This window comes from Emydura macquarii, unplaced genomic scaffold (assembly GCF_026122565.2).
Source record: "Emydura macquarii macquarii isolate MOO-44397 ecotype Brisbane River unplaced genomic scaffold, CSIRO-AGI_Emac_v2 contig_306, whole genome shotgun sequence".
NCBI classification, from domain to species: domain Eukaryota; kingdom Metazoa; phylum Chordata; order Testudines; family Chelidae; genus Emydura; species Emydura macquarii.
This window is the reverse complement of record NW_027130443.1, coordinates 247,927-272,934: the sequence shown is the minus strand read 5'-3', so window position 1 is coordinate 272,934 and position 25,008 is coordinate 247,927. Positions and strand designations below refer to the sequence as shown.

Here is a 25,008-nt window from a genome sequence, read left to right as displayed (position 1 = left end):
GCTCTGCGCCCCTGAGGAGCAGCTGCTGGACCATGCGTGCATCCCGGCTCTGCGGAACCGCACGGGGAGCGAGGCCGCGCCCGCTGGATGCTGCAGCCAGGAGACTGATGGGGGAGGGGGAGGGAATACACGAGGGGGGGGGGCTGTAGCTGCCCCAGGCTCAATTCTCAGCCTCTCTCCAGCTCCTAGCTGGGGGGGGGGGTGGCTGGCAAGTATGGGGCTGTCCAGGCTTGCTGCCCCCCAGGGCTGTTCCCAGCCCCTGGAAAGGGGGGAAGGGGCCTCTGGTCTTCCCAGCTCCTGCAGCGGCTGCCTTGGTTTCCCCTTTGGGCGGGGAGGGGGGGGGGTGCGGAATGGGCCCTGCTCGCCCTGGGGGCTGTGGACTGTGCTGAGCAGTGGCTCCCTCCCCCGGGGGCCGTGGCCCCGGCTCCCTTGTGCAGGGGGGAGGGGAGGGGCCTTGTCCCGGGTGCCCCCCCCCCCCGCTGATGTGCAGTTTTATCTTCACAGATGTTGATTCTAGTGTACAAATAAAAGCTGCGACTCTGGCCTGGCCTGGCGCCTGCTGCGGGGGGGGGGAGGTGGGACAGAGGCTGGCCTGGCAGAGCCCCGACCCCCAGGCAGGAGGTGGTGCGGGGGGGAGGGGGAAGGCGCGAGAAGGATCCAGCAGCGGGGCGGGGGGGGGAGCTTTTATTGCGGAGCCGGGGGTGGGGGAGGTGCGCGGCTCCTTCCTGGGGGGTCAGCGGCGCCCAGCCGGGCCTGGAAACGGCTCCACACCTGGGGGGAGAAGAACAGCGGGCAGTGTGTGGGGGGGCACACGGGGCAGACCACGGCGGTACGCGGGGAGGGACCGGGGCGGGGCAGACCATGGCGGTACGCGGGGAGGGACCGGGGCGGGGCAGACCATGGCGGTACGCGGGGAGGGACCGGGGCGGCGGGTCTTTACCTGGGCGAGCGCCTCCACCTGCCCCGCCCGCCGGCTCCAGACACCCAGATTCCGGTCCACCTGTTCCATCAGCCCGGCCGCCTCCTCCAGGCCCTGGAGGGGGGAGGGAAGAGAACCTGAGAGCGGCTCGCGGGACCCCCCTAAGACTCGCCTCCCCCCCCAAGACTCGCCTCCCCCCCCTCCCGCTGCCCGTCCCGTTACCTGGGTGATGGCTTCCAAATAATACAGCTTCGCCTGTTCGAATTCTGCGCGCGCGAGCGGCGCCCGTCCCTCGCTCCCGCCCGCCGCCATCCCCACACCGAGCGCATGCGCAGCTGCGGGGCACGACGGGGAACGCGCGGCTTATAGCGCATTGCCGAGGAGTCTCATGGGAAACGAAGTCCCCCCGCAAAGGAGCCTGGGAAATGCAGGCGCAGGTCCCCGCCTGAGGCTTCCCAGCTCCAGCGCCCAAGATCCCTGCGATCCTCCTCCCTGCCCCTCCCCCCCAGCATCCAGGCACCGCTCCTGAGCCCAGAACCGTTTATTGAGTGACCCCGTAGGGCGGGTACAAAGGGCGATAAGGACACGGCCCCTCCCGCGGTGGGGGGCTGCCCAGCCGGTCTATGGCAGGTCAGGGCCCCCCGGCTCCGGGGCACAGCCTGCGCACGGCGGCCCCCCTAGGCATCCCACTGCTGCAGCTTGCGGAACATCAGGAAGGTGGCAGCGGGGGGCCGGCCGTGGGGCTGGAGCCGCAGGGGGGGCAGCCCCTCCACGCCCAGGTAGGGGGTCTCTGCGAAGAGCTCCGGGGGCTCGTAGAACATCAGCAGGTCGGGTCCTTCAGGGTCCAGCTCCTGGAGGGGGGAGAGGCCACATGAGCGCGAGCAGTGGTGGCCCCAGGCCCCCCAGCTCCACGGCTTGACACGAGCCCAGGGCCTAGCCACCAAACGGGCCGGCCCCGGCAGCGGTCACTCACCCTGCGGGGCTCTGGCTGGGTTCGGACCAGCGCCAGCTTCTCCTGCAGCGCGGAGCTCAGCACCTCCTCGGCTGGGACCTGCAGGCTCACGAGCCCCTGGTACAGCGGCTGCTCCCGGAGGATGTTCATGCCTGGGGGGACAGAGGCCGGGAATGAGGCGCACCAGCCGGGCTGGGGGGAAGGGGCTGCGGATCGGGAGGGGCACCAGCGAGCGGGGGCCCGGGGCCAGGCTGGCAGGGGCTGTGCGTCGGGAGTGAGGGGCAGCCCCAGGCCGGCAGGGTGGGGTCTGGGGGCCGCCCTCACCTGCAGCTGCCCTGCCCTCCACGCTGCAGCGGGCGACGAAGGAGGTGGCCAGCAGCTCCCGCGTGGCGCGCCGGGCGTCGAAGCCCTGCTGGGCGGCTGCTCGCGCCTCCTCGGCCCGGGCCAGGCAGGTGTGGAGCTCGGGGGCGGCCAAGCTGCTGGGGCAGGGCCGGTCCCCCCCGAGCCCCGGCCTCGCTTCCGCCTTCTGCCCCCGGGGCTCCGGCTGGGGGGGCGCTTCGTCCGCGCCGGGGCCCAGCAGGAAACGGACCTGGGGGGAGGGTGGGTCAGTCTGGGGCGGGGCCGCGGGATCCCCACCCAGCCCCGGAGCCCCCCCGCCTTGCGGGGCACCGACCGCCCCTCCCCCCGGGCACGGCCCCCCCGCACCTGCCCGCGCGCCGGCCGCTCCCTCGCCCCGCGGCGCCGCAGGATGCCGCCAGCCCGGCCCCCCGCGGGGCTCAGCGCCAGGTCCGGGGCGGGCCGCGCGCGGACGGCGGGCGGGAGCGGCGCGGGGGGCGGGGCGGCGGGGACAGCGTCGTCGCCGGGGGTCGCCAGGCTCGTGCCGCCGCTGGCAGCGCTGCGCAGCGCGATCGCGCGCCGGGGCCGGCGGTTTGGGCCGCCTCCTCCAGCAACGCAACGGGCGGAGCTACAGCGCGGCCTCGTTCGGAGCCCAAGATGGCGGCGCCCACGGGGTGATCGCCGGCCTCGTTCGGAGCCCAAGATGGCGGCGCCCACGGGGACCACCGGCCTCGTTCTCAGCCCGGCGTCGCGGCGCGTCGTCATCGGCCCGTCGCGATCAGACTCTTTCTGGCCCCCACGTGGCGGGCGGATTGCAGAGGACCAATCGGGCCTGTGAAGGGCGGGGCTTCGAGCTCTGCACCCCGCCTCCCGAGGGACCGTGACCCCGCCCCCCAGCGGGTCCAGCAATCAGCGCCTGCCCCCGGGGCCCGGAGAGATTCAGAGAACCCAGGCGTCCGGACTCCCAGCCCCTCTGCTCTGACCAACCAGGCCCCCTCCCCTCCCAGATCCAGGGAGAGAACCCAGGCGTCCGGGCCCCCTGCACACCGCCCACCCTCCCACTTTCGTGGTTTCATCTCACTTATTTCGGCTTCGTCGCGTTCCCGACCCGGCGGGGCTGCGGGCACCTGGCGTCCGGCACTCGGGGCTCTGCCGTATCGCAGCAACGTGCCCTGTGTCCGCCCTACTCCGGGCAGCCCCCTTTCCTCGCCTCTCTCGCTTCTGGGGGGCTGCAGGGTGGGGAATGAGCCCAGGGCCTTTCCCATGCAGGGGGCACCGGCTCGGCCCCGGCCCCAGGGCGGGCCAAGACTTACAACAGAATCTGTCACTTCATCAGCTGAACGGTCCCCGGTCGGGACAGCAGTGTCAGCAGCCTCCTCGGGACCTGGGGACAGAGCCAGACAGACAGACGGCAGGGTCACGGCCCGGGCAGGCAGCACGGCACAAGAGGCTCTGAACTCCACCCTGCACAGCCCCCGTCAGCACAGCAGCCAAACCGCATCGCCGCCAGACCCACATCCAGCCCGGGGCAGCAAAGAAAAGCCTCACCCTAGCCAGGGGTGAAGGAAGCTGCCCCATCAGCAGGCACGACCCCTGTGGGACTCCCCGCCACAGGAACGCCGGCCCAGCACCCGTGGGACTCTCTGCCGCTGGAACACCAGCCCAGCACCCGTGGGATTCTCGGCCACGGGAACGCCAGGCCCCACACCCGTGGGACTCCCTGCCGCAGGAATGCTGGCCCAGCACCCGTGGGACTCCCTGCCACGGCTTGGGGGATGGGGGCAGGGCCAGGGGTAGCAGCAACGGCTGCAAAGTCAGAGGTCGTCAACGCGAGCGCGGGAGAACCACGCGAACTCCGTCCAAGGGCACACGCGCCAGTGGGTGACATCAGGCCAGCGCCCCTCAGGACACCCTGAGAGAAACTGCTCCCTCCGTCAGCCCCGGCCCCACGGGCACCCTGGGAGATGTAGTCCCTTCTCCCGCTCCCTCCCACCTGCTGGTCAGGCTGCCCTGCTGCAGCCTGGCCCGTGACCTCTGACCACCCCTTGAACCCAGCCTGGGACTGAAAGCCCCGTGGGGGGCGGGGCTTGGAGGAGAGGGAGGCTGGAGGGGGGGAGGGGAGCGATGGGGGATGCGGGGGCGAGGAGGCATAGGGGGTGAGGGAGGGGAGTGGGGAGGCACGGGGTGGGGAGTGATAGGGAGCTGGCAGGGGGTCCGGAGGGTTAGGGGTGAGGGAGGGGAGCGATAGGGGGCAAGGGTGGCATACGGGGCGGGGGAGGGGAGCGACACCGGGGGCTGGCTGGGGGAACCCCCCCCCCGTGACACCCACAGTAGCGATGCCCCCTGCAGAGGTTCCCAGCCGTGTTTATTCCTGCGCTGCGTGCGGCCAGACAGACAGACACGCGCTGTATGGTGCAGGGGGCGACACCCCTGCCCCCAGAGCCGCTGGCCGGTTCCCAAGGGGAGGGTCCCGCACCTTCCTGCCGGAGCCCCCAAGGGGGCGAGCGGCTGCAGGTCTCCCACCCCCCAGCGGGTGGCAGCCGGGTGCGGATGACGCACAGGAGGGTGGAGACGTCGCGGAGCAGGGCGGCCCTGGGGGCAGAAGTTGGGGGTAGAGCTGGGGGGGGGGGGAAGAGAGACAGGAGTGAGATTGGGGGAGGGGCAGCGGGGCTCTGACCATGCTGCCCCAGGGGAGTCTGGGAAGGATCAGAGGGGGTTATCAGGGGTCAGTGAGGCTCCCCCCACCCTGCCCTGGGGAATTCTGGGGCAGATCCCAGGTGAGGCAGGGAGAACTCACCCTCCGGCACCAGCCCCAGAGCTAGGCCAGCCCCAGCGGCTGCCAGCAGCACCCAGGGGAGTGGGGCACAGGGACACCAGCCGCAGGCCCGGCTTGCAGCCCCTCGCCAGCAGAACCAGCAGCGCCCCCTGTGCCCGCAGGATCCTCGGGGGCCAGGCCAGGGGTTCTAGGCTCCCCACACCCATTGTGAAGCAGGGGCAGGAACCCAGCGGGCCGGGAGAGGCCCCAGCCTCTGTCAGTCTGTCTCAGCCCTCGTCTGTCTCTCTTCCGGGGAGCAGGCAAGAGGAGCCAGCCACAGTGAGTGACATGCAACCGCCCCTCTCCCCACTCTCAAGGCTGGGAGCCCGGACGCCTGGGTTCTCTCCTGGCTCTGGGAGGGGAGGGGGCTCTAGTGGGTGTGGGGGGTGGGGAGGAGTGAGCTGTTTCCTTGGACCGGGACCAGCTAGTGTTCTGCCTCAGAGTCACCACTGCAGGGTGCTTTTCTGTTACCTTTTCCCCTCAAGGTGGCCATCTTTCGGTGCCCCTCACTCCCAACCCACAGCCCCTGGGTGCGGGGCCCTGGGGGGGAGGGGCTCATGCGGTGTCCATGTTTCCATGTGCCCGGGAGGACCCAGGGCCCGGGCTGAGCAGCCCAGGAGGAACCTCAGGGCTGTTTCCCTCCCCCCATCCCAGGGTGACCCAGAGGTGCTCGATTCCTGCAAAGCCCAGGCCAGGCCGGGGGTGTCCAGGCCCTTCCCCCACCCATGGGCACCCGGCTGACTCCTTGGCCTGGCCCCAGCCCCTCTGACAAGACGCCCTTTATTCACTGCCTCCCCCCTGCGCGCAGCTGCTGGCAAGTGCCCATTGTCCTGCTTCAGCTGGAACAGGGTGGCCGGGGGGGAGGGAACAGAACAAATGTCTTTGTTCCCCCGCTTCACATGTAAACACAAAGTGTCCCATGGCAGCTGGTCCTCTGGCGACCCCTCGCCCAGCCCTGAGATGCAGCCACCTCTGTGGGGGGGCAGCTGGTTGCCTACATGGCGGAGCTGCGTGCCAGTTTAGGATAGGAAATGGAGGGGAACGTGGGGTCGCATCCCAGGGCCGGGCTGGGACGACTGGTCCCTCCCGGCCAACGTTTGCCAGGGGCTCCGTGCTGCCACTTACCTGGGCTGGGTCCCAGCCAGGGACTTGCCGGCTCTGTGGGGACTGTGTCCAGTGGGGGGGTCAGGATGGGCCCCGGGGCTGGAATTTCGGGGCTTTGCAGCCTGAGGGCTGGAACGTCACAGGGCAAAGTTCTAGCACCTCCTGCTGAGCCCCCCACAATACAGCGCCCCCTGCTGCCCCGGGCCCGCAGTGACTGGGGGTCCCCCACAGCACCCCCTAGTGCCCCACACCAGCAGTGGCTGGGGACCCCCGCCCGGCCCCCCGTTCCCACACACACACGCTGGCCCTGCGGCTGCTGCTGGAATTTTAATAACCTGAAATCATGGAAAAGTTTCTTTATTACAAATCCGTATTGCCACCGCCGTCCCCTCCCCTGCTGCGGGGGCTCTGTGCCCCCCCTCCCGGTGCCCAGCCCCCGCCCCACGGCCGAGAACAGCTCCCCCAGCCAGTCCTAGGGATCTGGCTGTCTAGGGCGGGTCAGCCCTGCCCGGCTGTTCCCGGCCCCTACTTGGGCCTTCACAAGTCCAGGGAGCCCCCCTCCCTCCCCGAATTAAAGCCCCCACCCTGAGCAGATGCCCCCCCCCACGGAGCCAGGAGTCCTGCTGCCCACAGCCCTCCCCCTCCACTCTACCCACCAGCCCCCCACTCCCCACCGGAGTTGGGGGGAGAACCCAGGAGGCCTGGCTCCAGGCCTTCCCCCCCAAGGCACATCTCGTTAGTACCACCCCGCCCACCCCCCAAGTCCGACCAGGCTCCCCCCAGCCCCTTCCCACGCGCGGGCTGTGGCGTGAGGCTGGCGGGCGGGTCCGGGCTGGGTCAGGCCGAGGGGCGGCGAAGCTGGGCCAGCTGCTCGGGGCTGGCCAGGGAGCGCAGGAGCCCGTTCTCCCACTCCAGTGCTGCGTTGCGCTCCGCCAGCTCCTTGATCTGCTCCCGCAGCACCTCCACCTCCTCCCGCACCGCCAGCAGCAGATGGCTCTTCACCAGGTCCTGGGGGTGGGCACCGGTCAGCGACGGAGGGACCCAGGCGTCCTGCCCCCCTGCTCTAACCCACTAGGCCTCCTCCCCACCCAGAGCCAGGGAGAGAACCCAGGAGTGCTGGCTCCCAGCCCCCCTGCTCTAACCACTAGACCCCCCCTCCCCTTCCGGCCCCGGGGAGAGAACCCAGGCGTCCTGCCCCCGCACCCCAAGCAACTCCCTTCCCAGTTCTAGCCCAGGGAAAGAACCCAGACGTCCTGCCCCTTGCTCTGACCCATCAGCCCCCCTTCCCTCCCAGAGCCAGGAGAGAACCCAGGCGTCCGGGCTGGCTCCCAGCCCCCCCACTCCCGGCTGAATTTGGTTCCCATGTCACTCACCATGGCCTGCTCGATCTTGTTGTCGATGGCGACCATGCTGCTGCCAGAGCCGCTGGGGGCAGAGACAGACAGAGACTGAGAGACAGACAGATAGAGCCCCTCACTCCCGACCTGCAGCCCCCCAGCTCCGCCGGTGCCCTCCACACCCAGAGCCCCCCGCCTTGGAATCCTGCCCCAGGGCCACCCCCCCGCTCCCTCCCTGTGCCCCAGTACCTGTGGAAGATGACCAGCAGGGAGAGCAGGGTTTTGTCGATCTCTCTGCGCCGGGCGCCCGGCCGCCCCCGGCCTTGGGGCCCCATACCCCCTGGCTTGGCCCGGGCAGGGGAGGAGCCCCGGGAGGGGGCGGGGGAGGAGCAGCCACGGTGCCGGGGGCGGGCGGGGTCCCCGCTGTCTGGGAGGGAGCAGCAGCCGCAGCCCTGCGGCTCCCCCTGTGCCTCGAAGGCGCTGACCCTCGACTTCACCGAGATGCCTGGCAGGTCCAGAGCCATGGCTCCCTGGGGACCCTGGTTCCCTGCCCCGCCGGGCTCTCCTAACTCCCGGGCTCGCACGAGCCGCCTGTCCTTGGGTCCCCTGGGGCCTGACGGTCTGGATCTGGGGTCCCCCCACCACAGACTCCTCCTAATCCCAGAGGCCCCAGGATCCTGCTGCCCAGCTCTGCTGGGATCCTGGAGCCTCGCTTGCCCAGGACCCACTGCTTCCAGCTCCGAGATCCCGCTGGCTGCGATCCCCAGGTGCGGCTGGATCCTGTCCCCAATCTGCTGGGATCAGAGCGCAGGGGTCCTGACCCCAGATCCCCCCCTACTTGTCCCAGCTGGGGGGCAGAGCCCAAGGGTTGGGTGCAAAGGAACCCCGGCTGGCACAGCAGGCAGATGTGGCGTGGCGGAGCCGCGGTGGCACAAATACCCAGCTGTTCCCTGCCAGCCAGCGCTGCCCAGCCCCCGCTCATTCACTCCCATTGGTCGGGCAGCATCCCCCAGCCCCCCTTCCCTGGAGGTGGGGGGAGGGCCCAGATGGGGCGCGTGGCACCAGGCCCAGTTGGCCGCGGAGAAAGTGAGGGGCCCGCGCCTGGAGTGGGGTGAAGCCCCGAGCCAGCCAGTGCCTGGCCTGGGGCTGGAAGGGAGCCGGCACCCTCCAGAGGGGCCAGGCCCCGTGCCCCATCTCACGTGGGAACCGGACACACATGGGGGGGCTATGGAAACTGGGACCAGAGCCATTACATAACCCCCCCCACCCCAGGCAGGCACTAGGGAAAGAACCCAGGAGTCCTGGCTCCCAGCCCCCCCTTCTCTAACCACCAGCCCCCACTGCCCTCCCAGAGCTTGGAGAGAACCCAGGCGTCCGCCCCCCTCCCTTTTAATCTCATGATGCCCTAAATGAAATCTCCACCTGCTAGAAAGTTGGAGGATCCATCGCCCCCTAGTGGTGAGTGGTGAGATCTCGGCTCCAGCCCCGTCCCGGGAGGGGGGGCCGGGGGCCAGGACTCCTGGGTTCTCTCCCCGGCTCGGGGAGGGGTCTGGACCGGTGGGGTGCAGCCCTGGGCACATTGGGGGGCGGTCTGTCTGGGCACTGCCGGAAGCGCATACATTCAGTGTGTGTGAGGGGAGAGACAGGGCCTCCTACTGCCCCCTGCTGGCCAGTCGCCCTGTGGCACGGCAGGGCTGCGGGTCGGGGCACTGGCCGGGCTGGGGGAGGGGATTCTGGCTTCCTGTCCAGCACCTGAAGGGTTAAGCAGGTTGGGGAGGAAGGGGGGAGCGAAGTAAGAGGCTGGGAACCAGCCAGGCAGCCTTCAGGGGGGTGGAGCCCCCATTCTGGGGGAGCACCTGGAGCTTCCAAAATAGAAGAGCCCCCTCCCCCGCATCGGCCAGTGCCCCTCACTCCCAACCCACAGCCCCTTGCTAGCCCGGCCCTGGGCCCCCCCCCAGCTCTGCTGGTGCCCTCACTCCCAACCCACAGCTCAAGTGCAGGAGGGGGGGACGAGGGGTGCTGGGGTCGGCCGCGAGGCGAGAGCGCCCCCTCCTGAGCCCCCGCAGCACAGCAGCCCCTGGTTTTCCCTCCCACCCACCGAGCTCAGCAGCCGCTGCCCTGCAAAGCCCCTTTGCAGATCAAGCTGCTGCAGATGACACAGGGCCCTTTGTTGGTGTAGGCCCTACAAAAACTTCTTCCCCCATCACTGCCTCCAGAGAAGGAGAAACACGGAATTCACACGGAGCAGTGGCATCTGTTCTATTTTTGTAGGCCCTATAAAAAACACAATCTGGAGAGGGACTTTGCCAGGTACAACCAGCGGGGCTGGTGGGGGCTGCAAGAGGGTCTGGGGCAGCCAGGGCCCAGGTTATGGGGTGACGGTGAGATGGGAGGCCAATCAGGCCCCCGGGGACTACAGATAACAAGGCAGCCATCACGTCTCTAGGTTATCATGGCCTCTACTGGGAGCATTGGGGACAGTTTGTTATTGTAGGGTCTCTCTGACTTGCCTCCCCCCGGCCTGCGCTCCCCACACCACCTGCCTGCCCCACTGCCAGGATCCCTCCTTGATCCCCCCCGCAAGCCATGAGGCACCCACTGAGTCACATCCGCTGCCAGCCATTCAAATCAACTTCCCCCCAACTTCCTTCCTCTTCCACCGAGCACGTCGCACCCGCCCCCTACGGCCCAGCCAGCTGCAGCTTCCTGTCCCAGGCCCAGCAGGTCTCAGCACTGCAGCCCCCACCTCAAAACTTCCCAGCCCCATCCCCCCCAAACCCACTCACTGGCAAAACAGGAAGTCCCACCCTCCACCAGGCGCACTGGACAGGAAGTCCCGCCTCACCTCTCATCATCGCTGTCCTGGTGTCCCCCCATAGCAAACATGGTTCGGGCCAGGCTGAGACGGGTTCCAAAGGGGTCCGACGCCTTCCGGATGGGGCTCCCCTCCCGGAAAGGGGGGGGTGCTGGGGACGAGGGGCGGGAGCCTCGGGATGGGACCTGGGGAAAGGCAGCGTTAGAGAAGGGGCCTTTCCCCCGGGGAGGGGGGCACTGACTGGCTGGAGGGCTGGCACTGGGGATGTGGGGGGAGGGGGATTAGTCTCCCCCCAGGGGCCATGAGAACTGAGTAGGGCTATGGAAGAACCCAGGTGTTCAGGCTCTCCCTGGCATGCAGAAAGTGAGGCAGAAGGTACCCAGATGTCCTGCCCCACCCCACATGCTGCACAGCATGGGGCAGGGGGAACCAGGCCTGGCCGGAGCCATGGTGGGGCCCGGATGTCTGGGTTCCTTCCGCTCCTCCATAGATCTGACTTGGCAAGGGGGACCCAGTACCCAGATCTCAGGGGGGCAGTGGGGTGAGGTTGGGGGTGCGGATGAAGAGCAGGAGGCAGCTGTGGGTGGTGCCCCATCAGACCCACAGGCCAGCCAGCCCAGTGTCCTACCACCACCTTCTCCAATGCCCCGGGCTTCCAAAGGAAATTCACACAATGCACCTCCCACTCTGCGGCCTCACCCCCCAGCCAGGTCAGAGCAGGAAATGACCCCCCAGAAACTGGCCGAGTCCAGTGGAGGGCAGTTCCACAGGCCAACACTGGGATGGGGGCGACTGCAGGTGCAAGGGCAGGAGTTGGAGCCCAGGCACCCAAGGGGTTGCCCCCCTGCAGTCACCCCCCCCCTCCCCGTCCCCCTTCTGCCCATCCCCCCACTGCAGACTGGATCCCCACCCTCTGAGTCCCTCCCCAGGGAGGGGACCCTGGTGGAGACCCCCCCAGCCAGCTCTGGGGAGACATGGAACCTAATACGGCTCCGAATTGATCTGTGGGACAGCCCACTGCAGGATTTCTGCTGGGAAGGGTTCCTGGGGGTCTGGTGGGTGGGGGGCAGGACCAGATCCCCGGCTGGGTGGGCTGATCGCCACTGCATGGCTCTCCCCTCCCCCCATGGAACCCAGGAGTCCGGGCCCCTTTACCTTGCGCCTCTCCTCCATCTCCCTGCGGATACGCTGGGCGAGAAGCTCTTCCACCCCCAGGCCTGGCTCCCCGGGCTCCGCAGCAGCCATGTCGCTCTGCGCCCTGGCCCCAGGCGCGGCACCCCCCGGAGTCCTCTCCCCGCCCCCCAGCGAGCGGGCCAGGTGCTCGCCGGGCAGCGCGGGATGGGCCATGCCCCCAGAGTGGCTGTGCCCGGCCCAACGCTGTGGCGAAGGGGCGAAGTAGCCGTGGGGCTGGGCGAGCTCCAGGCGGGAGTCGAGGGACTGCGGGTGCCGGGCTGGGCCCAGGAGCCGCCCCACGGCCTGGTGCTCGGGGTCCCGGTCGTAGAAATCCAGGCAGGTCCAGCGCCCCCGTTTATACGGCTCCCCCAGGCCTTGGTCCAGCTTCACCACCCGGAAGCGGGAGGCGGTGCTGGCTGGCCCTGAGGGCCCGTTTCTCGGCCCGCTGCCCAGGTCCTCGGGAGGCTCCAGGTCGGGCGCCCCAGGCGGCGCCTCCTGCTGCTCGTACTCGCTGGTGATGCTGGTGATCTGGAAACTGCTTTTCTTCTTCCCACCGCTCATGGTCCCGGCCTGGCTCCGGTGCCGGACGAATCCCCCCTGGGCGCCGGTTCAGTGGGGCTCGGCCCGCGCCGGGGCCGCGCCAGCTCCTCCGGCCAGACGCTGAGCTGCAGGGGGCCGCATCCCCACGGGCTGGGGGGCGACAGAGGGCTCCCTGGGGACCACCGGGCACGAGGGAGGGGCTGACGTGCCCCACGGATGCTGGCTCACCTGGAGGTCAAGGGTCACGGGGGAGGTTAAAGGGCGCGGGGACCGCACGCCCCTGAAGGCGGCTGGTTCTGGGGGGCTCCCAGCATCCCGGCCCCGAGTCCCCACTGTGCAGAGGGGACGCACCGGGGGCAGGGCTGGAAAGTGTCCCAAAGTTGGGGGCGGAGGAGAGGGACTGGGGGGAGCCCCGGGGGCCGGATCCGGGGTCGGACGTCTCTCGGGGGTGGGGAGGGGCGCGTTCTCGCTGCCCGGCGCTGCTGGGGGGCCCGGTCCCCGCCCGCCCCGGCTCCGCAGCGCTGCCGCCTGTTGACAAGTCCCCGCTCCAGGAAGTCCAACCCCCACCCGACCAGCTGACTGCCCCCCTCCCGGCCCGCCCCCCCCCATGCTCCGCCTCCCCCCCAGCCCGCCCCCTCGCTCCCCTCCCCCAGCGCGCCCCGCCCTGCCCCTTCTGCAGCGCTGCCCCCCCGCCTGTTAAACCCCGCCCGGCGCGGCAGCTACAGCCCCAAGCCAGCAGGGGGCGGCACAGCGCGCGCACACACTCACAAACTAGCAGGTGGGCCGGAGCGGTCGATCCTGCATTCGGCGGGGGGACGTCCGGAGGGGTCGACCCTGCACCCGGCGGGAAGGGGGGGGCTGGCGGAGCGGTGAGTCCTGCCATGGAAGCTGTTGCAGGCTCAGAGCTGCCTGCAGCACGTTGCTGCCCCCTGTTGGTACACAGGGAATGACACCCCTTCCATGCCACTGGCCACACCCAGCCCCGAGGAGGGCGGGGTTTGTGAGCGCTCGCCCCGCCCTCTTCAGCAATTCCCTCCTGTGAACACGAGGTGGCCCGGTGGCTACTCAGTATATGCAAGGGGCTGGTAACGAGCATCTGGGGATGGGGAGGGAGATGGGTGCTGGGAGCTCGGGCTATATAACCTGCCACCTGCCCAACAGGTGTCTGCAGCCACATCAGAGGTCTGCGTCCCACCCAAGAGGTGGCCGCATCTTAGCGCTGGATGAGTGGTCCCTTTACAACCAGCTGCCCCACCCCAGAGGTGGCTGCATCTCAGCGTCGGGTGAGGGGTCCCCGTATAACCAGCTGTCCCACCCCAGAGGCAGCCCCCCTCCACGCGGGTGCTGGGCGATGTAAGGGTTCTGACTCACGTGCTAGCTCTTGGCTCTGGCCCTCCTCAGTCTGGGGGTCAGAAAATCACCTTCCATCTTCCAGACATTAAGGAAAGACAACACCCCCCCCACCCCACAGGCGCTTTAAAGACTCAGGGGTCGCTGGAAGGGCAAATTCAGTTCTCAGCGGCGGGGGGGGGGGGGCAGGGTTGGGGGCTGTCCAGGGCTGCGAGGGACTGTGCTTCGGCCTGGTGGAGCATGGCAAAGGGCTGTGGGTCAGTAGTGAGGGGCACGGGCGGAGCTGGGGGGCTGCGGGTCGGGAGTGAGGGGCACAGGCAGAGCTGGGAGGCTCTGGGTTGGGAGTGAGGGGCACGGGCGGAGCTGGGGGGCTGCGGGTCGGGAGTGAGGGGCGCAGGCAGAGCTGGGGGGCTCTGGGTTGGGAGTGAGGGGCACGGGCGGAGCTGGGGGGCTGCGGGTCATGAGTGAGGGGCACGGGCGGAGCTGGGGGGACTGTGGGTTGGGAGTGAGGGGCACGGGCGGAGCTGGGGGGCTGCAGGTCGGGAGTGAGGGGCGCAGGCAGAGCTGGGGGGCTGCGGGTCAGGAGTGAGGGGCACCGGCGGAGCTGGGGGGCTGCGGGTCGGGAGTGAGGGGCGCGGGCAGAGCTGGGGGGCTGCGGGTCGGGAGGGGCACTGGCAGAGCTGGGGGGCTGCAGGTCGGGAGTGAGGGGCAGAGCTGGGGGGCTGCGGGTCAGGAGTGAGGGGCACCGGCGGAGCTGGGGGGGTGCCGTCTCCCCCCCCGCGCTGTCCATCCCCCGATCTCCCCCCCCCGTTTCTCCATCCCTCCAGCCCCGGCTGTTTCTCTCGGGCTCGGGGGAGGCGCCGCGTGTCTTGGACGCTGCGTCAGCGGCAGCGGGTCGGGATGGGGCGAGCGGAGCCGGGGGAGCCGGGCCGGCCAGGTACCGGGGCAGGCGGGGCCAGGGGGGGATCGGGAAGGAGGATGGAGGGGCGAGGAGGGATGCGGGGGGCTGGCGGGGCTGGGGAGGGGACCTGGATGTAAAGATGGATGGAGAATCTCGGGGGGGGGTTGTGGGGATGCATAGAGGGTGGGACTGGGAGGGGGTTGATTGGAAGGGTGGGGGAGGGGAAATGAGAGGAGATGTGGGGTTGGGAGGGGTAGATTGGATGGGTGGGGGAGGGGAAATGGGAGATGGGGTAGGTTGGACGGGTGGGGGAGGAGAGATGGGGGTAGGTTGTAAGGGTGGGGGAGTGGAAATGGGGGAAATGTGGGGTAGACTGGAAGGGTGGGGGAGGGGAAATGGGGGAAATGTGGGGTAGACTGGAAGGGTGGGGGAGGGAAAATGGGGGAGTTGTGGGGAGAGGAAGGGGTAGATTGGAAGGGTGGGTGGAAGGATGCCTGGATGTAGAGTGCACTGGGGGGGCAGGAAGCAGCTCAGACCCCCCAGGCCATCGTTGGGGGCTGAGGAAGGAGAATCTGTGTCCCGCCCTGGCTCTCGTGCAGGGGGTTGGCCCCCCACCGGCCAGTCTGGGGGCGACAGATAGGAGCGGGGGTGGGGGCTGGAGGGACGGGCTTTGATGGGGTCCTGGGGGCTCACAGGTGGTGGGGCCTGTGGAGAGGGGTGGAGAAGAGGGTGGGATGGTTCTGGGGGGCCATGGGAAGGCGATGGGGGACCCTGGACCACTGTTACCCCCGCTCTCCGCCAGGCTCATAGAGGACCTCCTGACTGCCCGGGGAGCGCCGGCACCGACAATGGACCGGAGACCCCCGTGAGCTGAGCCCAGAGCTGCCCCGTGGGACCTGGATCGGCACCAGCCCCACCGGCTTCCTGCCTGTCTGCCAAGGACCCTGGTGGGCAGAGATGCCCCCTGCCCCCCACTCCTGCCCCGCTGGATAACTCGCCCCCCAGGCTGGGCAGGAAGGGGACCGGAGCCGTGCCAGGTGCTGAAGGGCAGGGGGGAGCGGTGGGTCTGTCCCCTCCCTCCCAGCTACGTTGTCATCCCCATCCCCACTTCATCCCAACTCCCAGGTCTCCCTCCCTACACCGTCCCCTCCTTGAAGGCTCAGGTGTGGCCCAGCTCCCAGAGTCCGGGCAGTTCAGAGGGGCGCTCTGGCCTGTGGGTGTATGGGGGGAATGGAACCCAGGAGTCCAGGGGGATCAGCCTGTAGGTGAATGGGGGGGATGGATCCCAGGAGTCCTGGCTTCCAGGCCCTCCCCAATCTCTCCCCACTACCCCCACCCCTCCCAGTGAGGAAAGGCCCCGGACAGCGTTCCCTGCCCCCTGGCAGCACTGCTGCTCTCTATCACGCTGTCTCTTGCACCACAGCGCCCCCCGTCGGCTCACCTGTGCCAGCGCAGTGCCACGCCAGCTGGGGGAAGATGAGCACGGGCCCCCAGGAGGCCCTGGTCTCTGCCTTCCTGCAGTTCATTGAGGAGCGGGGCAGCCGGGCCTACGGAGCGCTGGGCCAGAGTCGCCAGCCCGCACAGCCGCTGCGCCGCGACATGAATCTGCTCTACCGCAAGAGCAAGCTGGAGTGGAGGCAGCGCAAGGAAGAGGAGGTCAAAAAGGGGTAAGCGGGGGCCAGGACTCCAGGGTTCGCTCCCCAGCTCTAGGAGGGGAGGGGGCCTGGTGGGTCAGAGGAGGGGGCATTGGGAGCCAGGACTCCTGGGTTCTTTTTCCGGCTTTACCACCTAGTTGATCTCTGTCCTTGGTCTCCTCTCCTCTGTTTCCTTAATGACTTCATTACAAAGATTCCCAAAACTTGCGGCAGACTTCCTTGAGCATTTAGAAGTGGCCACCTCTGGGGCGAGGCGGTTGATTATACAGGGATCCCTTGCTCAGCGTTGAGATGCGTCTACCGCTGGGAAAAGGCGGCTGGTTACACAGGAACCCTTGCTCGGCGCTGAGATGCGGCTACCTCTGGGGTGGGGTGGCTGGTTACACAGGGACCCCTGGCCTGGCACTGAGAAGTGGCCACTTATGGGGCGGGGCGGCTAATTATACAGGGACTCCTCGCTCGGTGCTAGATGTGGCCACCTCTGAGGTGAGGCAGGTGGTTATACAGGGATCCCTGGCCCGGCACTTGAGATGCAGCCACCTCTAGGGTGGGGCGGTTGTTTAACATTTATCCCAATGATTTTGGGGCAGGACATGAAGGGATCCGCGCAGTCTGTGAGAGGAGAGCGACCCCCACTGCACTCCCATGCTGCTCCCCATGGCCCAGCGCTCCCTGGTTGGGTAGCAGTCTCCCAGCATGCATTCTGGCAAGGCCCCTGCCATCTAGGGTGTCTGGGGAAGCCAGCATCTCGGATCTGAGGGAATTCCCCGTCCTGGAAGCTGGGACTGAGCTGGCCTCCGTATGGGTCTGCCGGGGAGCTGAGAGTAGGATCCAGCATGGGTGATCACTGCACGGTCGCTCAGCCCTGGATAATCCAGAGGGCAGCTGCTGCTGGCACTAAGAGCTCTACAAATAGCCATCAGCACCTTACCTGGCCAGGTGGAGTCGTCTCTTTTCTACCTTCTGGGTGCCCTGGAGGGCTCAGCTAATGGGGCCCAGGATGCTCCCTAAATTCCCCTAAAGGCCTCCCCCATTGGTTGGGAGGGGGCTGAGACAGGTCCAGAAGAGCCGTGCTGCCAACATGGCTCTGTGTCCAGATAGAACAGCTGTTGCAACAATAAGCTGTGACGTCAGATAAGAATGTGGATAGCATTGTACTGTGCGTGCGACATTGCCGCACAGGTGTACTAGCAACAACCAGATGGGGGTTCAGGATGGATCATTTGTTGCAACAGCGCAGCACAGGTTCAATGTATAACAGTGGTTGCAATCAGGAGGTGACAATGCACTCTATAGCAATGGTTGTGCAGGTGCCAAGTGGAACAGTCACTGCAACAATGTGATTTAAGTGCATTCTGGTTGCACAGGTGTCATGTCAGTTGCACCAATGTAGCACAGGTTCAATGTCGATGGAATTTGCAAGTACGTTATACAGGGGTGAGTTAAAACCGTGGTTGCAACAATGACCAATACTGGTGCCAATTGTGTCTGTATTACCAGCAACTGGAGGCAGGTGCAGAGTGGATCATCAATTGCCTTGATGTGATGCAGGTTCAATGGAGAACAGTCAGTGTAACAATGAGCTTTAGGTGCATGGCAGAAGAAGAGATTTAGGGGAGGTACAATGCATACTGGTAGTTGCAGTAACGTGGCCCACATTCAACGTCAGAAGTAGTTAGACAAATATTAGACAGGAGCATGTTAGAAAAGTGCAGGGCAGGTGGCACGTTTGCTATTATTGGACTGGGGCAGAGTAGACCATCTGTGCCCTGGACAATAGTTGCAGAAGGGCATTTCAAGTACATGACAGAATAGTGGTTGCAACAGTGTGGGACAGGTGTAATGTATGCCATGAGTTGCACAGCACTAGCTGCCAGAATGCAGCATGGGTACAAGGTAGAGCACTGGAGTCCATAGACACCAGTAGCTGTAACTGCTGCTTTGCTGCCCAGACATATCACAGACATAGTATATACGGCACATGCACCAGTCTTGCAAATGCTGTTTTATGCAGCTATACCGCATTGTTGCAACTACTAGTATCCACTGCACTAGTCTTGCAATCACAGCTTCACTATGCAACTACGAAACACTGTTGCAACTACTAATACACATTGCACCTGCACTTGTCTTGCACCTGTATTATATGTACCCATTGCACATTGATGCAACTATTAGCATACATTGCACCTGGTCTTGTGTGGCACCAAAGCACACCTCTAGCTGCACCAATGCAGCGATGGGCTGAGATCTGCAGGGCTGCAATTCTAGCAGAACACTGCCTGGTCTGATGGGAGAGGGAGCCCAGCTGGACTCAGGGCCGCCCCCTCCCCAGCCGGTGTCGGCTCCTGCCCCTTTGGCTGGTCTGTGGGGAGCAAGGGGTTAATGGGCCTAGCAGGCACCGAGGTCACCCAGGCACCGTTGCCATAGAAACAGCTGGGCCATGAGCCAGGATCTTGCTCCAACCCAGGCATCTTTTGAATCCCCCCCCCCATTGTGTGAATGAGACTGGGGAGGGGGAAGATCTGGGGGGCTGCAGCAGGGGGCAGGGGAGATCTGGTGTGGGGTTGGTGGAAGGATGGGGCAGTGATGGGGGAGGGGGAATCAGGAAGGATGGATGGATGCAGGCGTGGTGAGGGGGGCGGGATGGGGAGATGGATGGACAGACAGAGGGGCACGTTGGGCCGGGCAGAGCGTGGACAGAGAGACGAGGGGGGCTGGGCAGGAGGTGTGTGGGGCAGACAGGTGGGTGGGGGGCCAGGAGTGGGACGCAGGGTGGCAGGGAGGAGTGGGGGGCGTGTGGGGTGGATGGAAGGTGTGGGGGCTGGGCGTGGGACACAGGGCGGCAGGGAGGAGTGGGGGGCATGTGGGGCGGATGGAAGGTGTGGGGGAGATCTGGTGTGGGGTTGGTGGAAGGATGGGGCAGTGATGGGGGAGGGGGAATCAGGAAGGATGGATGGATGCAGGCGTGGTGAGGGGGGCGGGATGGGGAGATGGATGGACAGACAGAGGGGCACGTTGGGCCGGGCAGAGCGTGGACAGAGAGACGGGGGGGGCTGGGCAGGAGGTGTGTGGGGCAGACAGGTGGGTGGGGGGCCAGGAGTGGGACGCAGGGTGGCAGGGAGGAGTGGGGGGCATGTGGGGCGGATGGAAGGTGTGGGGGGCCAGGCGGGGGGTGGAGGGCAGCAGGGCCACGCATGGCCACCGACTCCATCCCCTCTGCCCACTCTCAGATCTGCTCTGCCCAGCTGCCCACTCCAGAGCCTGTCTGGCTCTGTGCTGCCTGCATGGCCCCCTCCCCAGCAAGACGCTGCCCCCCACATGTGGGGCTGAACCTGGGGCAGCCAGTGGCACCAGCCCAACTGGGCCAGTGCCAGCGTCTGCGCTCCAGCACCAGTTACCACACTCCCCTTCCCCACTGCCCAGCATGGGGTAGCAGGGGGCTGCGGGTCGCGAGTGAGGGGCACTGGCAGAGCTGGGGGGAGCCAGGGCCGGGCTAGAAGGGGAAGCGGGTTGGGAGTGAGGGGCACTAGACCTGCTCTAACCACTAGATTCCCCTCCCAGACCAGGGACGGAACCCAGATGTCTAAGCCACCAGCTCCCACTCCTGTTCCCGAGGCAGGAACCCAGGCGTCCTGTGCCCCCCCCCCGGGCCTGACCCCCTGCTCTTTGTGTCCCCGCAGCTCCGCCAAGGACCCGGGCGCGGGGAAGAGCCGGGACGTGGCCTCCTTTCGCCGCCACTTCCGGCTGGGCTTCATGACGATGCCGGCGTCGCAGGAGCACGCGCCCCAGCCCTGCGCCGGCGGCATGGCGCCGCGCTCCCTCTCCTGCCACTCCGTGGGCAGCGTGGAGAGCGACCGGGCTGCCGCCGGCGCCAGGAAGCCCCCAGCCAAGCCCACGCGCCACCCCAGCACCCAGCTCAGCATGGCGGGCGAGGGGCGGGCGGCGGAGCCAGCTGGCAGCAAGAAAATCGGTGAGCTGGTGGGGGCATTCGGGGCCACTGTGGGGAAGGAGCCCAGAAGGGGGTGGTCAGGGCTGGCCCCATGCCTCAGCGGGTCGCTGGGAGGTGGGGTGCAGCTTGTTAGCTGACACAGGAGCAGAGCGTTGGGCAAGGGCTCCACGTATAACCAGCCGCTCTCCCAGAAGTGGCCGCATCTCACTGCCGGGCAAGGGGTACTCGCTTAACCAGCTGCCCCGCCCCAGAGGCGGCCGCATCTCAGCGCCGGGCAAGGGGTCCCTGCTTAACCAATCACTCCGCCCCAGAGGTGGCCACATCTCAGTGCCGGGCGAGGGGTCCCTGCTTAACCAACCACTCTGCCCCAGAGGTGGCTGCATCTCAGTGCAGGGCGAGGGGTTCCTGATTAACCAGCTGCCCCGCCCCAGAGGTGGCTTCATCTGATCTCTACTTTCTTCCTCTCACAGGCCCCCAGAAGTCGTGCTCCGAGAGCCGGGAGTTCGGGCGCAAGGTGCCCCCCCAGAAACCTAAGCGGAGTCCCAACACCCAGCTCTCGGTCTCCTTCGACGAGAGCGACCCCAGCCGCCCCCTGGTGCCTGCCGTGGGTGGGGGGCCACCACAGCGGTTCAGCCAGGCCTTGTCCCACGGCCACCCCAAGGGCTCGGACCCTGAGGACGAGGAGCCTGTCTATATCGAGATGGTGGGGGACGTTTTCCGGGGCGCTGGGATCCCTCAGCAGCCGCCCCTTGTGGGGGATGAGGACTCGGACGAGAGCGAGGCGATCTACGAGGAGATGAAGTACCCGCTGTCCGAGGAGGCAGGTGAGGGGCGGGCCAACGGCGTGCCTGCCTCCCCCCAACCCCGCCAGGCGAAGAGGGGGCCGAGCAAGGGGGTGTTGGCCAAGACCTCCCCCTGTGACATCCCTCCGCCTTTCCCCAACCTGCTCCAGCATCGCCCTCCCCTGCTGGCTTTTCCCCAGGGCAAGGGGCAGAAGGGGCACAAAGCGGGCAGCCAGGAGGCCTGCAAGCTGCCCGTGCCCTGTCATGCCAAGGAAGCGCCAGCCGCACCCCATCTGCCTGGGCCCCAGGCCCTGGTGCCCTCCGGCCGCGCACGGAGCCACTCCACCCCCCTGCCGCCGCAGTCGGCCGGCCAGCAGAAGGCAGAGAAGGAGCTGCCCAGTTCCCACAGCATGATCTGCCCACCGGCCAAGCCGCTGCCCTCCCTGCTGCCTGTGCCCCAGCTGGCCAAGGACAAGCCGGCTGTCTCTTGCACCATGGTGTACTCAGCTGTCAAAGTCACCACTCGCTCGGGGCTGCCGGCCGAGGAGAAGGCAGAGAAGGAGATCTCGGTGCTGCACGGCATGCTGTGTGCCAGCACCGCCCGGCCGGCCCCTGTGCCCATCGGCAAGCCGGCCCAGCGCCTGGACCCGCCCCTGGGCATGCTTTGGACTTACCCAGCCCCTTGCGGGGGGATGAAGCGGCCACCGGCCTACGAGAGCATCAAAGGAGCGGGGGCCAAGGGCTGTGGGGCCGCTGCCATGCCGTCCGTGGTGAAGGTCCAGCTGCAGGACCGCGGGGCCTTCGCCAGCATCGCCTGCTCCCATGTGGTGGCTGGTGCGGAGGATGAGACGCTGGCCGTGGGCTGGGCACTGCAGAGGAAGGGACATTATGGCAGTCGGAAAAGCAAGGAGCCAGAGAGTAAGTATGGGGTGCGGGGCCCTTCCCCTCGGGGGGTGCTGGCTCTGATCCTGGCTGGCTCGGGATGGGGGGGGAATAAGGCCCCTCCTCTGAGCCTTTCCTTTGCCCTGGCAGAGACCGCGGAGGGTGCCCGGGTCTGGAATGGGAGTGGCGAGACCCAGCTAAAGCCGGAGCGAGAGGAGAAAGCCCCGGTGGGAGCCTCGCTGTCGGGGATCCCGGTCCGGGTCCCGGGAGCTGAGGGAATGGTGCCCAAGATGCCAGGCTGCCGCACAGGGCTGCCCGTCCCGTGCCAGACCTTCCCTGCCTGCGGCCGGAACGGAGGTAACCCTGGCACAAACGCCCCCTGCCCAGGGCAGGAAGGTGGGGCCGTGGGGAGGCCAGCCCGGGGGGCTCTGGGAAAGGCTGCAGGGTGCCAGGGTGCCGGGCATGGAGCTGCTGCCCTAGGGGATGAAGTGGGGCAGGGGAGCGGATTTGACAAGGACTGGGGGGGGGGCAGAGGGAGTCTGTCCTCTCCCCCTCTGCCACCCCACCTCATCCTGACCCCCAGCCTCTCCTCCCTCCACACCACCCCAAATCATAGAATCATAGAATCATAGAATATTAGAGTTGGAAGGGACCTCAGGAGGTGTCTAGTCCAACCCCCTGCTCAAAGCAGGACTAACCTCAGCTACATCATCCCAGCCAGGGCTTTGTCAAGCCTCAGCTTAAAAACCTCTAAGGATGGAGATTCCCCCACCTCCCTAGGTAACCCATTCCAGTGCTTCACCACCCGTCTAGTGAAAAACTTTTTCCTAATGTCCAACCTTGACCTCCCGCCCTGCAACTTGAGACCGTTGCTCCTTGTTCTGTCATCTGCCACCACAGAGAACAGCCTAGCCCCATCCTCCCTGGAACCCCCTTTCAGGTAGTTAAAGGCCGCTATCAAATCCCCCCTCATTCTTCTCTTTTGCAGACTAAACAAGCCCAGTTCCCTCAGCCTCTCCTCATAAGTCCTGTGCTCCAGCCCCCTAATCATTTTTGTTGCCCTCCGCTGGACTCTCTCTAACTTGTCCACATCCTTTTTTGTAGTGGGGGGCCCAAAACTGGACACAATATTCTAAATGCGGCCTCACCAATGCCGAATAGAGGGGAATAATCACTTCCCGTGACCTGCTGGCAATGCTCCTCCTAATGCAGCCCAATATGCTATTAGCCTTCTTGACAACCAGGGCACACTGCTGACTCATCTCCAGCTTTTTATCCACTGTTACCCCCAGGTCCTTTTCTGCAGAGCTGCTGCCCAGCTCGTCGGTCCCCAGTCTGTAGCTGTGCATGGGATTCTTCCATCCTAAGTGGAGGACTCTGCACTTTTCTTTGTTGAACCTCATTAGATTTCTTTTGGCCCAATCCTCCAGTTTGTTTAGGTCACTCTGTATCCTATCCCTACCTTGCAGGGTATCTACCACTCCCCCCAGCTTAGTGTTATCCGCAAACTTGCTGAGGGTGCAATCTACCCCATCCTCCAGACCATTAATAAAGATGTTGAACAAAACCGGCTCCAGGACCGACCCCTGGGGAACTCCGCTTGTGACCGGTTGCCAGCTAGACATGGAGCCATTGATCACTACTCGTTGAGCCCTATGCTCTAGCCAGCTCTCTATCCATTTTATAGTCCATTCATCCAACCCATACTTCTTTAACTTGCTGATAAGAATACTGTGAGAGACAGTATCAAAAGCTTTGCTAAAGTCAAGGTATATCACATCCACCGCCTTCCCTACATCCAGTCCGGACAGTTCAGAGGGGGGCCGTGGCATGTGGCTGATGCTGACCTAAGTAGAGATGGGGGCCCAGACGTAACTGGGAAGCCTGCAGAGATGAGGAGTTCAGTAAGGGGCGCCGTGCTTCAGGAGGCTCTGCGGGGAGCAGGGCAGGGGGTCGGGGGGATGTGGAGGGCAGGGGTGACCAATCTCACTGCTGATCTCCCCACTCTCCAGATTTCACTGGGGGTTACCGCCTGGGCCGGTCGGCCTCCACCTCTGGGGTGCGACACACTGCAACCCACACGCAGAGGCCATGCAGCCACCCCAGAGAGACAGCCAGCCTGGTAAGGTAGCCGGGACCCAGGCTGGGGGCGGGGAGAGCCCAGGGCCGGGCTGGCAGGGGCTGCGGGTCGGGAGTGAGGGGCACCGGCGGAGCTGGGCGGGAGCCCAGGGGCTGCAGGTCGGGCGTGAGGGGCATCGGCAGAAGGGTAGGGTCAGCGAACTGGTGCAGGGGCTGGGCACCTGTCCCGGGTCGCGGAGGGGGTGGGGGACGTTGGGCTCGGGGTGCACCTGCAGCCCTTCTCACTCTGCCTCCCTCGGGCAGGGACTGCCCCCGCTGCCCGTGCTGGCACCGGGCACCCAGGAGCGGGACGGGAAGCTACTGGAGGTGATTGAGCGGAAGCGCTGCGTGTGCAAAGAGATCAAAGCCCGGCACCGGCCAGAGCGCAGCCTCTGCAAGCAGGAGAGCATGCCCATCCTGCCCAGCTGGCGCCGCCCCACGGACAGCCGCAAGACGGGCACGCTGCCCTGCCGGCGCCAGCAGACGGTGCTGTGGGACACGGCCATATGACCCTGCCGCAGGCTCCCCGTGCTGCCTCAGCCCAGCCAGGGTTAGCAGCCCCCATGGCCCGGGCGGGGCAGCGAAGTTCTGGCCTTCAACCCGGCTCTCTGGCTCCCAGCTGGGGCGGTAACGCCGGGGCACCCCCTGCTGGAAGGACCCTCGCGGACGGACGGGCGGGGGACAATCGCCTGCCTTCAGGGGATGGCTGGACGGCGGGTGAGGCCAGGCGTGGGGATGAGTGGGGGATCCCAGGTGACACCGATGTGCACGTCTACGATGGACCATCACCCCTTTTGCTGCCTTTGGACCAGATCTGGGGTTGGGGGTGCCTGCCCCCCAGAATCAGGGGTCGCCAGTGCCAGGTGCACCTGCACGCTGCCCTTCCATCACCAAAAGCAGGGGTAGAGTGGTGAGGGGAAGAGGGGCACGACTGGGGTGGCCAGGTGATGGGGAGGAGATCAAAGCTCCCTGGTGGATTATAAAACTCAATCGACCCCACTCGTCTGCCCCTCTGGCCCCAGAGTGGGCTCCCTTCCCCTCGGAGAGCCACGCCCTTCACCGCCAACTCCCATTAGCGTTTTTAGACACACGGCTGGACCGACTTGGGACGCTGGCGTGCTCTCTGTATCCCAACCGCCCAGGGGTGTTAGCTGTGGGGTGGGGGGTGGACTCCTGCCAGGACGCCTGGGTTCTCCCACCCTGCTATATTTAATGAACTCACCGGGGAGAATGGGAGGCTCTAGCAAGCGTAATGAGATGATGAAACTGCTTTGCAAAATATTTATGCTGGGGCGGGGTTCAGGGGGGGTGTGTATTTATAGAGAAAAATAAACCGTAAAGCAGGGTTTCCCGTTCCATTCGGCCTGGCTCCTTTCT

At 66.4% G+C, this 25,008-nt stretch overlaps 3 protein-coding genes across 4 annotated transcripts; 1 reads left to right on the top strand and 2 right to left on the bottom strand.

The window, feature by feature from the left end:
* Positions 1–1,183: 1,183 nt before the first annotated feature.
* Positions 1,184–3,156, bottom strand: PPP1R35 (protein phosphatase 1 regulatory subunit 35). The gene is made up of 4 exons (XM_067555126.1): positions 2,577–3,156; positions 2,196–2,460; positions 1,893–2,023; positions 1,184–1,770 (listed from the first exon to the last, which is right to left on the bottom strand). Exons 1-4 carry the CDS (start codon positions 2,970–2,972, stop codon positions 1,597–1,599), a joined length of 966 nt encoding a protein of 321 aa, XP_067411227.1. The 5' UTR covers positions 2,973–3,156; the 3' UTR covers positions 1,184–1,596.
* Positions 3,157–6,183: 3,027 nt separating this feature from the next.
* On the bottom strand, positions 6,184–12,920 carry TSC22D4 (TSC22 domain family member 4). Of its 2 annotated transcripts, none has more exons than XM_067555128.1 (5): positions 12,760–12,920; positions 11,434–12,219; positions 10,309–10,463; positions 7,500–7,551; positions 6,184–7,134 (listed from the first exon to the last, which is right to left on the bottom strand). In XM_067555128.1, the coding sequence occupies exons 2-5, from the start codon at positions 12,010–12,012 to the stop codon at positions 6,964–6,966; spliced, it is 957 nt and encodes a 318-aa protein (XP_067411229.1). In that variant the 5' UTR covers positions 12,013–12,219; positions 12,760–12,920; the 3' UTR covers positions 6,184–6,963. The 2 variants fall into 2 exon arrangements, with proteins under 2 accessions (XP_067411229.1, XP_067411236.1); XM_067555135.1 differs by lacking the exon at positions 12,760–12,920 and adding an exon at positions 12,343–12,528.
* Positions 12,921–13,256: 336 nt separating this feature from the next.
* On the top strand, positions 13,257–24,614 carry NYAP1 (neuronal tyrosine phosphorylated phosphoinositide-3-kinase adaptor 1). Its single transcript, XM_067555081.1, has 9 exons — positions 13,257–13,274; positions 14,169–14,278; positions 15,045–15,279; positions 15,666–15,909; positions 19,581–19,870; positions 20,320–21,549; positions 21,664–21,870; positions 23,526–23,635; positions 23,896–24,614. The coding sequence occupies exons 4-9, from the start codon at positions 15,719–15,721 to the stop codon at positions 24,139–24,141; spliced, it is 2,274 nt and encodes a 757-aa protein (XP_067411182.1). The 5' UTR covers positions 13,257–13,274; positions 14,169–14,278; positions 15,045–15,279; positions 15,666–15,718; the 3' UTR covers positions 24,142–24,614.
* The last annotated feature ends 394 nt before the right edge of the window (positions 24,615–25,008 follow it).

Coding starts and splice junctions, on each gene's coding strand:
- PPP1R35 (XM_067555126.1), bottom strand. CDS start 2,972: ATGACGACGCGCCGCGACGCCGGGCTGAGAACGAGGCCGGTGGTCCCC. Junction 2,461..2,576: donor AGCGGCCGGCGCGCGGGCAG/GTGCGGGGGGGC, acceptor CCCTCCCCCCAG/GTCCGTTTCCTGCTGGGCCC. Junction 2,024..2,195: donor GGAGGGCAGGGCAGCTGCAG/GTGAGGGCGGCC, acceptor CTGTCCCCCCAG/GCATGAACATCCTCCGGGAG.
- TSC22D4 (XM_067555128.1), bottom strand. CDS start 12,012: ATGAGCGGTGGGAAGAAGAAAAGCAGTTTCCAGATCACCAGCATCACC. Junction 7,552..10,308: donor CAGGACAGCGATGATGAGAG/GTGAGGCGGGAC, acceptor CTCTGCCCCCAG/CGGCTCTGGCAGCAGCATGG. Junction 7,135..7,499: donor ACAAGATCGAGCAGGCCATG/GTGAGTGACATG, acceptor GCCCACCCCCAG/GACCTGGTGAAGAGCCATCT.
- NYAP1 (XM_067555081.1), top strand. CDS start 15,719: ATGAGCACGGGCCCCCAGGAGGCCCTGGTCTCTGCCTTCCTGCAGTTC. Junction 19,871..20,319: donor AGCTGGCAGCAAGAAAATCG/GTGAGCTGGTGG, acceptor TTCCTCTCACAG/GCCCCCAGAAGTCGTGCTCC. Junction 21,550..21,663: donor GAAAAGCAAGGAGCCAGAGA/GTAAGTATGGGG, acceptor TTGCCCTGGCAG/AGACCGCGGAGGGTGCCCGG.